The 11,673-nt window shown below is 38.8% G+C and overlaps 1 protein-coding gene across 2 annotated transcripts; it reads right to left on the reverse strand.

Moving 5' to 3' along the window:
• Positions 1–561: 561 nt before the first annotated feature.
• ART4 (ADP-ribosyltransferase 4 (inactive) (Dombrock blood group)) lies at positions 562–11,465 on the reverse strand. 2 transcript variants are annotated; one of them, XM_059934501.1, is made up of 4 exons: positions 11,166–11,465; positions 8,068–8,776; positions 7,464–7,515; positions 562–877 (listed from the first exon to the last, which is right to left on the reverse strand). In XM_059934501.1, exons 1-4 carry the CDS (start codon positions 11,334–11,336, stop codon positions 793–795), a joined length of 1,017 nt encoding a protein of 338 aa, XP_059790484.1. In that variant the 5' UTR covers positions 11,337–11,465; the 3' UTR covers positions 562–792. The 2 variants fall into 2 exon arrangements, with proteins under 2 accessions (XP_059790484.1, XP_059790485.1); XM_059934502.1 differs by lacking the exon at positions 7,464–7,515.
• Between the last annotated feature and the right edge of the window lie 208 nt (positions 11,466–11,673).

The following is an 11,673-nucleotide window of genomic DNA, read 5'->3' on the forward strand; positions in this document are numbered from 1 at the left end:
GATGATAAAAATCTCTAAGAAAAATTTAAAAATAATAAAATTGCTTGACATCAGGGAAAAAAAATCTCTAAAGAAATTTCACACCTTAAGTATGCCTCTGGGGCTCAACACTTTCTCATTTGATGAATTTGTCCTTTGCTTTCTAACTCAAGAGTCTCTGATTTGTTCCTAATATTTAGGATCATTAAATAAAAAATAAGGGAAAATCATTGTATTCATCATAACACTCCTTCAATTGTTTAAGACAGAAAATTTAATTCAAATTATTGAAGCAAAGATATAATTTATTGATTTATGTAATGAAAAAGCCCATGGTATCTAGTTTCAGGCACAGTTGGATTTAGGGGCACATAGACTCTCACCAAGATTCACTTTCTTTTCATTTCGCAGCTCTTCTTTCATTGTGTTAGCTCCATTCTTGGGAAGATAGGGTCTCTCTTCTCAGTGGCAAGATAGCTGCTAGCGATTCTAGGCTCATATTCTGCTTTCACTAATCTCCACTCAAAAAAAAAAAAAAAAAAATGGCCCCCAACCCACTCCCAGCCCCAATTCCAATAAAGTACCCTGATTATGTCTCACAGGCTCAGATTGAGTCATTTTCTACCCCACATGAATCTCTGTATCCATGAAGAAGAAATATACCTACAGGTCTACCCATAGGCAGTGGACTGAGCCAGCTCTGAATCAGTTGATAGCTGGGCAGAATGATTCTTTACGGGTATTCAGGGTGCCCTGACTGGAATAAAGCAAAAGGGTACAGGGAAGGCAAAAACCACAACCTTCCTTTATGCTCTACTTTTGGAAGAGATGATGACACAGGTCAAAAATGAGAGAGAAGCAATAACTATGGGAGTAGGGATGCACTTTTTGCTGGAAGCTGTGAAAACAAAAAAACATAAAAAGAGTTAGAGATGTTTTAGGTAGCAGAGATTTTTTTTTAAAAACCACCTCATTTCTCCTTTGGTTTACTTTTTAAACTTAGAAAATTCCTAACAAAAATATTTGAAGCTAGCAATTTTTTAAAAATTAATTTATTTTTTATACGGCAGGCTCTTATTAGTTATCTATTTTATACATATTAGTGTATACATGTCAGTCCCAGTCTCTCAGTTCATCCCACCCGCCCTGCCACTTTCCCCCCTTGGTGTCCATACGTTTGTTCTCTACATCTGTGTCTGTATTTCTGCCTTGCAAACCAGTTCATCTGTACCATTTTTCTAGATTCCACATATATGCTTTAATATATGATACTTGTTTTTCTCTTTCTGACTTACTTCACTCTGTATGACAGTCTCTAGGTCCATCCACGTGTCTACAAATGACCCAATTTCGTTCCTTTTTATGGCTGAGTAATATTCCATTGTATATATATACCACATCTTCTTTATCCATTCGTCTGTTGATGGGCATTTAGGTTGCTTTCATGACCTGGCTATTGTAAATAGTGTGAAGCTAGCCACTTTAAAAAAAATATTCTCTCTTAGAGTTCTCTGACAGCTTGCTTATTTTGCAGATGATAAAACAGGTACCAAGAGGTTAAGCGGTGTACCTCAGGTACCCAGCAAGTTGGGGGTAGAGATCTCCGGATTTCCCATCTTTATCATCATCAGCAGCAGAATTATTACCATTACCATCATCCCCATCTTAATTATCACCATCTTTATCACCATTATGAAAGTGAACGTTGATTAAAGGCTTACTCTGTGCTGGGATCATTTTAAGCACTTGCTATAAATTAACTCATTTAATCCACACAAAAACTATGAGGCATTTATCCTCATTATCCTCATTTTTTAGTTGATAAAACTGTGACACAGAGATGTGAAGAAACTTGTCAAACATCACGCATCTAGTAAGTAGTGTAGGCAGCCATCAGACTTAGGTAGTCTGGCTCAACTCTGTATTTTTAACCACTGTATGATCTCTCCATATATTGCATGTCCATTCATCAAATTTTTTTTATTACAAGGTGAGCAAAAACAATTCACACAGTCCTGTTTGGTGTGTGTGTGTGTGTGTGTGTGTGTATACTGCCTACACGTACACACTCTTCATGGGAAAGGTTAGCAGCCACTAAGATGTGGCTGATGGAAGAAACACTGAAATATAAAAAATTATTGTCAGGTATAACTACTAATTGGGAGTACAATGGGATAAGGATATAGAATGAGATGGAAGATGTAAACCTTTAAAAAATGCTCTAGGGCTTCCCTGGTGGTGCAGTGGCTAGGAGTCGGCCTGCCAATGCAGGGGACACGGGTTCAAGCCCTGGTCCAGGAGGATCCCACGTGCCGCGGAGCAGCTAAGCCCGTGAGCCACGGCTGCTTAGCCTGCGCTCTAGAGCCCACGAGTCACAACTACTGAGCCCACGTGCCTAGAGCCTGTGCTCCGCCACAAGAGAAGCCACTGCAATGAGAAGCCCGTGCACGCGGTGAGGAGTAGCCCCCGCTCGCCACAACTAGAGAGGGCCCCATGTGCAGCAACGAAGACCCAATGCAGCCAAAAATAAAATAAATAAAATAAATAAATAAAAATTTAAAAATGCTCTAAAGAGTGGAATCTCCTTTTCAACCAGCCTTTGCTGATTATTTAGCATAGAAAAGACATTTGAGGTAGAAAATCATTCAACTTTGTGATTGCCTCAATTGTTTGATGACCATATTGTTTGATAGGATGATCAGATGATGGGGAAATACTTTTCCATTACTTCCACGTAATATATAAGATCCCTTGAGTTTCCTGGAATTTCTATTTGGAAAATTACCAACAGTAATTTTCAAAACCACACTTTTCTTAGATAAGAAAAATTAATAATGCATACTTATTTCTAAGCTTTTGTCAAAGTTTGTGTTAAAATTGTATTATCTGAATTCTCACAGGGACCTAGGAACGATCAATACCACTTTAGCAGGTCACTCCTTAGAATGATTCTTAAGCATTTTCTGTTTTGTTTTCTCTTCATTGAGGCTAGAGATCACACAGACCTCTAACCCCACCCTTTCTCACTTTTTCATGGGATAAGATTCTACTGAAGAGTTGTCAGCAACTGATTGACAAGGAAACAATGTAACAGAAAGATTATGATTTGAGGGTGTAATTGGCTTTGGTATTGAAGCTCTACCCCTAGATGCTTGACTGTGATCATTTTTGTTACTTTCATTGGGCCTCAGTTTTCTCATCTGTAAAATGAGAGCACCTCCAGGTTTTTGGAAATACTAGGATGACCACCACTACTCTTCACTTTGCTTCACTGTGATTATGCTAATGTTCAAGTAAGAGACAAATATAGAGACATTACTATGTGGTAATCATACTCACCCTTCAAAACCACCTCTTAAGCTCCCTTCATAATAACTAGGATATTAAAAATAGCTTATTTCAATTTTATTTTCTCAGGTTAAAGTAACTTTTCTTTCCTAACTCTCTTGATACGTTTTCTCTACCTCTCATACGGTCATTATCATTTCTACCTCACATTATTATTATTATTTTCACACAGGCAGACAATATATTTAGGAGAATAAATGAAAAAAATCTGTGAATTAAATGAATTACAATCTACAAAATTTCTCATTTCAGAACAACTCACATTAACTTTACTTTTGTATTTGTCTTTACTTTTCTTCTAGACTATTCAATGCTTTTTATTCCCTCTGTCCCTAGGACAGTACTTTTCAAATTGGAGGTTGTGATCCCATTAATGGTTTGTGACATCAATTCAGTAGGTCATGGCCATCAATCTTTAATAATGTAATAAAATAGGTTAAGATAAAAAACACTAGTTAAATGAATGTGAAAAGATCAACTATTATCTTGTTATATATACATTTGTGTGAACGTATTTGTATATTTATATGAATGTGAAGTGTGTTTATAATGTCAATAGTCAGAGTCACAGAAGATTGAAACCAATTGTAGGTTCTCAATAACATTTTTGAATGGCAAAATAAATCTCCTGAAAGTGACCTACAGAGAAAATTGTCCTGGACTTTTTGTCAGAAAAAATGGGAAAGGGTCTCACTTTTGTTATTTATAGCCTGCTTGAATAATCTTACAAAAACCATTTAACCTTTCTAATCCTCAGTGCTCACATCATTATAGGGGGGTCAATAGCCCAAAGTACAGGTGGTTGTAAGAATTAAACAGATAATGTGTGTGAAAGCCTTTTGTAAACTAAATTTCTATACAAATACCATTTTATTGGTGTATTATAACCTGAATTTGGTCACCTCTGCCTTAGGTATATAGTCTGGTGAGAAATGCATAATTATTATGCCTTTTATCTCATGAAGTCTGAATCTGTGAGTTAGATTGTTCAGAAATACATATTCAATCTCTTGAAAAAAGCAAAAAAAAAAAAAGGTAAAAGTGACTGCAGTATATCTAGTTAATCTTATTTGGTGGTAAATGTTATCTATAACCTCTTTCTGTCAAAATTTAGAGTGATGAGTGTTATTCTTTTAGAATGTTGTCTATGGGACTTCCCTGGTGGTCCAGTGGTTAAGACTCCATGCTTCCACTGAAGGGGTCCCGGGTCCGATTCCTGGTGGGGGAACTAAGATCCCGCAAGCCGCATGGCATGGCCAAAAAAAATGTATTTCTTCTGTCTCTTCCTTTCTTTCTATTCTAACTGTCAATATTACTGAAGTAGACATTTGTGCTATTAAACTATTATCCCGGCTCCATGTGCAAAGTACTTTCCCAGAATTTTTCAATTGTGTTTGAGAGGGTGGGTAACAAGTGCTATCGCAACATTCCCTCCAGGCAAGTATTGCCCCCATATTATAAATGAAGAAACAGGCTCAGATTTGTCATTTGCACAAGGCCACAGAGCTACTAACATATGCCCAGCTCTCACTGGTTCCACCATCTCTGCTCTACCCATCATGCCCTGTGGTCTCCAGATTCATCCAATTACTCATTCTTTCATCCATTCGTCTGAGACAGACATGCTACTTCAAGGTAAGTGTGATGCCACAAATTGGGAAAATTACTTTGGGATAACTGAAGCCCAGAGTAAAAGAAAATAGGAAACAGTAGGTTAATAAAATAAAGACTTATAATGGTAATAGTAATAGTAGCTAAAGAGTTTTGATTACTTACTTACATGTGTCACATACAGTTCTAAGAGCTTTTGCATGCGTTCTTTCGTTTTCTCTTCACCAGAATCTTACAAGGTAAGTTTTATTTTTAAAAATTGTTCCCATTTTATATATAAAGAAACTGAGGCACAGAGAGACTCAGCCATTTGCCTGTATTCTCACTGCTAGTAACTGGCAAGATTAGCATGTAAAACCACACTGACTACAAACAATTGACTACATTTTTTCTAGAAGCATGCTTAAGAATTTTAATTATGTGAAACATTTTCGCAAATAAACCCCTCTTCTTTGTGAGTCCAATGATACAGAACAGAGCATGTATTTGAGTGTCTACAGATTTTTGGCACAGATTATTTTGCTGAAAGAAGCAACATTTAAGGACAAATAACTAACATAACATATTTTGAGTCTTCCAATGGGCCTGAAAACATGTTTCTATGGTAACAAGTATAGGTCATGGGAGGGGTGAGAGAAGAATTAGAAGAAAAAGCTATTAGTTTAGAATGCCTTAAACAATTTTTCTTTTGCCAACTCACTCCCGTCAATGTGTTATGCTACCAATTTGACCTCTTGACTCTTTGAAGGCCACAGATTCCTAGGAACTCTTTGAACTTGAGAACTTCAGTTACAGCTTAATGGAAGCAATTTTGAAATACATTGAAGGACTGGGGAAGCTCTGCTCTTTGATCTACCGTCTCTTCATTGGGAGAACTGCAGTGTCCCTGGTTGACCCATTTTAAATGCCTTCATGTTGCTTTTCACATATTGCGTCTGTCAGATTAAAAGGGAACCGGAGGAGGAAACATAAGTCACTGGCTCACAGGGACTTTTGGGGACATAGAATAGTTTGTGGCTTCTGCTGGTGAAAAGATCGAAAGGAGAAGAAACAGTTTCCTGAGAGGATTCCAGTTTCATGAGAAATTAGATCCTGTGAATTCCCCAGGCTGAGGTGAACGGTTAGTCCAGGTGATTGGTCAGAAGGCAAGTGGGCAACAGCACCCATCTAGAAAAACAGGGCTGGGGAGACCACTGACCTTACTCCCTCCCAGTGAAGGACTCTCAGATAAGAAAAACATGCCGCCTCCCTTCTCCCATTGTTCATGTTTGCATCAATCTAATACTGCTCCAGGATGTTGCAATAAGCAGAGTGTTACTTATCAGTTAATGGAAATGACTGTCTCTGGCCTTACAGATAGGCCAGAGTGAGCAGGACCTTGACCTCAGTGTGGATGCCAGTTTGAGGACATTTGCAACACTGCAGCCCTGACGTGTTGAGAAATGCTGACAGGCTGAATTATTAACAGCAGCAGTGATGATGGGGTAGAGGAAGATTTGGGAATATTTCAAAGGTAGACCCTGTAGCTGGGCTGCAGTTGACTTTGAGTGTAAACGAATGCATACGTGGATAAGGACAGTCTTCCTCTTTCGGAATCAAACAGGGTACAGCATTTGCTACCGAATTTGCACAGCATTTGCTCTGTCAAACGACTGTGGCTGGCAACATACAAGGATAAAATGGAATCAGTCACATGTTTTTCTAAAAAGAGACTCACATATTTTTATTGTGATAACCCTCATTTCTCCTGCTTTGGTTCATTTTTCACAATGTCACCAAGGATCTTGCTACAATACTGATCTGATTGATACTCCATTCCTTACAGACTTCTAATGGTTTCTCACGACTTACAGCATGAAGTTTGAAAGTCCTTGGCATGGAATACAAGAGTTTTTTTTTTTAAACAATCTGGCCCCATCAGAACTCTCCAGCCCCTATGAGTCTCCTACTTCCTTTCTACTCTTGGCCTCTTCCTCTGTCCTACACACCCTACATTCCAGCCATCCAGAATTTCAAAATTTCCCTGAAGATACCAGGCTGTTTGAAATCTCTGTGATTCAATATATGCTTTTTTCTGCTTGAAATGACTTTTTCTCTCTTTTTTCACTGAAAACCCCCATTCCTACTTCAAGTCCCAAGTGGTCTCCTATTGTGAAGCCTTCTCACTTTCCCCAGAGAGAACGAGCAGCTTCCTTCACCGAGCAACCATAACCATTGCTTAAACATCTGGTGTATACTTAGTGCTCTTGTGTGTAGACATTTGTTCATATTTCCACTTCTCATTAGACTAAAAATCCTCCTAGGATAGTAATTTTGCTTTATTCATTTTGTATCGCCTGGGTCCTCCTATCCCAGTTCCTGGAACAGAGAAGACGATTAATAGATAGGAGTGGATGAATAAATCACACCTCCTGCTTTATTTTTAGCACTTCTTGTTCATGAAATGACCATGACAAAAAATGAGCTTGAGGGAGAAGGTAAAATGCTATATTTTATGCACTACCTTTTCCAGTAGAGATACTTACTCTCTCTGTCTAGAATGCCCCGTATATCCGTGCCATTGCAAAGCACATTTTCCTACAGGTAGGTGAGGAGAAAGAAGAGAGGAGAAACCAAGAAACAAGGTGAGTTTTCTCTAATCTGCCAATTCCACCGTTACTGAAGGCCAATACCCATGTTTTTGGCCTTTTCCCCCCAAGCTCACTCAGAAAAACAACTTTTATAAAAGAATAGTGATGTAGAAAATAAATTTATGGTTACCAGGAGGGAAAATGGGGGGAGGGATAAATTGGGAGATTGGGATTGATGTATACACCCTACTATATATAAAATAGCTAACTAATAAGGACCTACTGTATAGCACAGGGAACTCTACTCAATACTCTATAATGACCTATATGCGAAAAGAATCTAAAAAAGAGTGGATATATGTATATGTATAACTGATTCACTTTGCTGTACACCTGAAACTAACACAACATTGTAAATCAACTATACTCCAATAAAAATTTAAAAAAGAAAAAGAAAAAATTAAAATTAATAAATAAATATTTCTTTGAAAAGATTAAAAAATAAATGGTGGCCTGCAATCCTGGTAAAAGTGGATTCAATTTGGATCAATAACAATACCTTTTAGCAGCTGACAGTTATACGTGCTCTGGGTCCCAGCTGACCGCAATTGCAACCAATTTCCTCTTGGGTGGTAGCTCGTATTTACAACTTCAAACAGCTCATAGGGAGGGACCAGGACCTCCTTCTTGAGAGAGAAGTCTTGTACAGGTGCCCCCAGGCAGGTCAATATGGTAAATAGAGTTTGGTCCCCAAACTTCTGTGCCTCTTCTCTCAGGAGAGAGGTGGAGAGGAATTGGCCAAAGCGAATGGTGGCACCCATGGGGGCTTCCAAGTAAACGCCCTTCACCTCATGGTGCACCTCATAACACGGAGAGTCATTCCTTGTGACAACCTCTTTCCTCAGCAGCTGGATTGCCGTGGTCAGGTAGTAGTGTAGATACTTGAAATGGAATGAATGTTTATATTGCTGGGGAGACCCAGCAGCACTGGCCATGGCTCTGGAGAAGTCTGAACGAACACTGTCGTTCGATGAATAAACCAAGATGGCCACAGCATGTGTAATAGTCATGTTCTCAGGGAGAGCTTTTCCTTGTCTCAACCAGGTTAAGTGTGCACGTTGCCAGACCCTGTGGTAATTCCTACCAGATTCTAGTTCTTTTGTAAAATAATCCCCTTGAATCAGGTCCTCCATGACTTGTTGGCTGCAGCCTTGGTACTGATCATCAAAGGAACTTGGTGCCAAGTCAAAGTCAATTTTAACTGCGACCTATAAGGAAAGAAAAATCTTGATTTTAATTTTTCAAATCCGATGGTGAATCTTGTTGACCTGAAGTGAATAGAGTGCCAGGTATTTCTGCAGCAAAGATAGGTCTATTCAGGATCAGCAGAGAGTTGCAATTCAGGCTCTGTGACTGCGGTGCGCCATGTACAAGTCCCTACAGGGCAAGGGAAGAAGAATGCTTTCATAGAGAAGAAAAGGAAGATGGGAGGGTATAGTAAACAAAGAGTTCATGGCTTTACATTCGCCCAGTCCTTGCCAGGAAAGAAGAGGTGTTTTTCTTCTTCCTGTTGGACTCTGCTACATGAGAGCTCCCCTTTCTGGTCTCCCGACTCTATTTAATTGAAGTTTCTGTTTTTTAAATTTTTACGGTGTGGTAGCAGATTTGCTACACTGTATAAGACCAAGCTGTCTGCTCAATATCAGTATTTGCTGAAGTAAGTTTCACTCATAACCATTACACTGATCCAGTCCTTCCTGTATCTGTGACCCATGCTAGATGTTGAATTTGGTTTGACAAATATTACTGAAAGCACAAAAAATCCTCATCTCCCCACGGAGGAAGTGACTCTTTTTGTATCAGTGAAAACAGTCTTTTTGCATATTGAGTATTTTGAAGAAAAAAATTAATAATCAAAGTTTAATTATACTATGTTTCCTCTCCTAACCCCTTCACATTCTCACACGGGTGTTATAAGGAATATCTCTTTTATGAATACCTAAAACCTATATTAAGTCTTTGGCTTTGATTTAAGAAAAGACTTACGTGATGAGTAATGTTGGGTTCTCCAAGGGGCCCCCCAGTAAATGACAACCCTCTCCTCTGCTCAGGACTTGAAATATGAAGGCTAAAATATAATTTTTACTAGTGAATGAGAACACGTTGGAGCACCCATCTTTAGGTCTGATGGCTGGTGGGCTTGTTAAGGGTAAACCCCAGAATGAGCTGACTTGCCCACTTAGCTGCAGGCAGTATTGGATTGCAGCCTGTCTAGGTGAGATTCTTGTCATGGGAGGAACACAGAACTCATGCCTTTTGCCATTGGGTTAATTCTCAGGAGGAAGAAGAGCAAACACAGCATATCCAGTTATTCTTCCTGACGTTACCAGTCAAGTAACGTCTGTCCACCTCCAGGGGAGCGATGTGAGGAAAGGGTTGGACAGAGGTCAGTGGGGTTCCTGGTAAAGTCCTTCTTAGAAACCAGGAGTGGGAAAAAGACATTTTCTCATGGGTAGCCAATGGAATATTACTTATACCCAGTGCGTATTAAATTAAAGTTAGAGATTTGAAGACAAGTTCATTACGTATCATCCGTCCATAATTAGAGCCATATTTTTCAGTTATGTAAATTTCAAGGTGTTTCCTTCTTGGCAAAGAAATGATGCTTTCCTAATGAACAGTACTTACTAAGGAACATATTAAGAGATAAAATTCCATCCAGTGAATGTCAACAGTGTTGTAGTTGGAACCCCAAAGCATACCATTTGGTATTTTTACTATGTTATTTATGGTGAGAAGTCATCTAGTTGTGTGTAAACTGGAACAAAATTTTAAGACTGCTTAAATGATTTTAACTGATAATTCTTTATAGCAGATTTGCAAATAGTTCTACAGAATCTATTTAAGCCAAAACAAAATAAAAAATATCTTCTATCAAACCTTGTAAACTCCAAAACTTTAATCTATTACTAGATATCAAATGGGTATTCTGTTTTCTTTCTTTCTTTTTTTTTTTAAAGTTGAGAGTTATGTTTTATTCGGTGGGAATTTTTAGGACTTCAAGCCCGGCAGATGGCATCTCAAGTAACCCCAAGAGAACTGCTCTGAGGAGGTGAGGGGGGAGCTAGGATATATAGGAGTTTTGTAACAAAGGGCAGGTACTCGGAACATGAAAAGATTACTGTTAATTAAAGAAAACCAGACATTAAAATTAAGGAATTTAGTGCTGTTCTATTTATGGGAAGATGCAAGAGTCTGGGCTCACTGAAACTGTTTTCTCTTAACATTAGGTTATTTTTCATTATATAGAACTTTATAATGCCTCTTTTGAGTTGATCCATATGATACAGGATAAAGCCAAATAGACTTGGTTGATTTTGCTTTGTCCTACAGAAGCAATGTTTTACTTAAATTTTATGGAGAATCAAGAAAAAAATGCTATGCCTCTAGCTTCTGTGATGCCAAATCTGTAAACTGTAAAGAACTCCACTATTTTTAATAATCGTTTTCAACCCTCTTTGCCAGCATTACTTGTTAGTTAAAATGTCTAAGTGAAATTATATCTCAAGGGACTAAAGGTCATCTAAAGGTTGCACCAGGAGAATGCTCCATTGCAGCCCTGATCATAAAGAGATCACCTCCTCCGTGGTAACTCACCGTGGGTCTCTGCAGACTTGAGCACAGCAGCAGGAGAGGAAGTTGCCCTCTTAGGAGCCAGATTCTCACCTCGGGGGCTGCAGTATTTGGGAGAAGAATCCTTCTGCATCTGTTGGTCAAAGGGCAGCATTTGTTGGTGTTAAAAGCACTTCTTCGCCCTTGCAGCTTCATCCTGAAATCAGTTCTCAGGGTGCTCCTTTGGGGTTTTCTTGGGGTGAGTCTCAGCAAGAACCTTCCTCGCCTATGTCTATGTTGAGACTTCTGTTGACCACCACCAACCAGCAGTTTCCAAGGGAAGAAATCAACTCCAACTGACTTGCAAAGCTGAAATCTCTGTTGAATAGCCAGACTTGTGCACCAAATAAGGGATTCTGTAGTGAACTCAAATTAGTCTCCAACTTAAAAAAAATCCTGATCTAGTCTCTATGCTGGGAAATTCCAAAGTCTTGTTAAGAGTCAGGATCACCAGCTTAGCCTTAACTTTCTTAAGAAGGCAGGAAGGAGCTTC

Source organism: Balaenoptera ricei, chromosome 10 (assembly GCF_028023285.1).
Source record: "Balaenoptera ricei isolate mBalRic1 chromosome 10, mBalRic1.hap2, whole genome shotgun sequence".
NCBI classification, from domain to species: domain Eukaryota; kingdom Metazoa; phylum Chordata; class Mammalia; order Artiodactyla; family Balaenopteridae; genus Balaenoptera; species Balaenoptera ricei.

Coding starts and splice junctions, on each gene's coding strand:
- ART4 (XM_059934501.1), bottom strand. CDS start 11,336: ATGAAGCTGCAAGGGCGAAGAAGTGCTTTTAACACCAACAAATGCTGC. Junction 8,777..11,165: donor CAAGTCTGCAGAGACCCACG/GTGAGTTACCAC, acceptor CTTTCCTTATAG/GTCGCAGTTAAAATTGACTT. Junction 878..7,463: donor GGGCATTCTAGACAGAGAGA/GTAAGTATCTCT, acceptor TTGTTTTCACAG/CTTCCAGCAAAAAGTGCATC.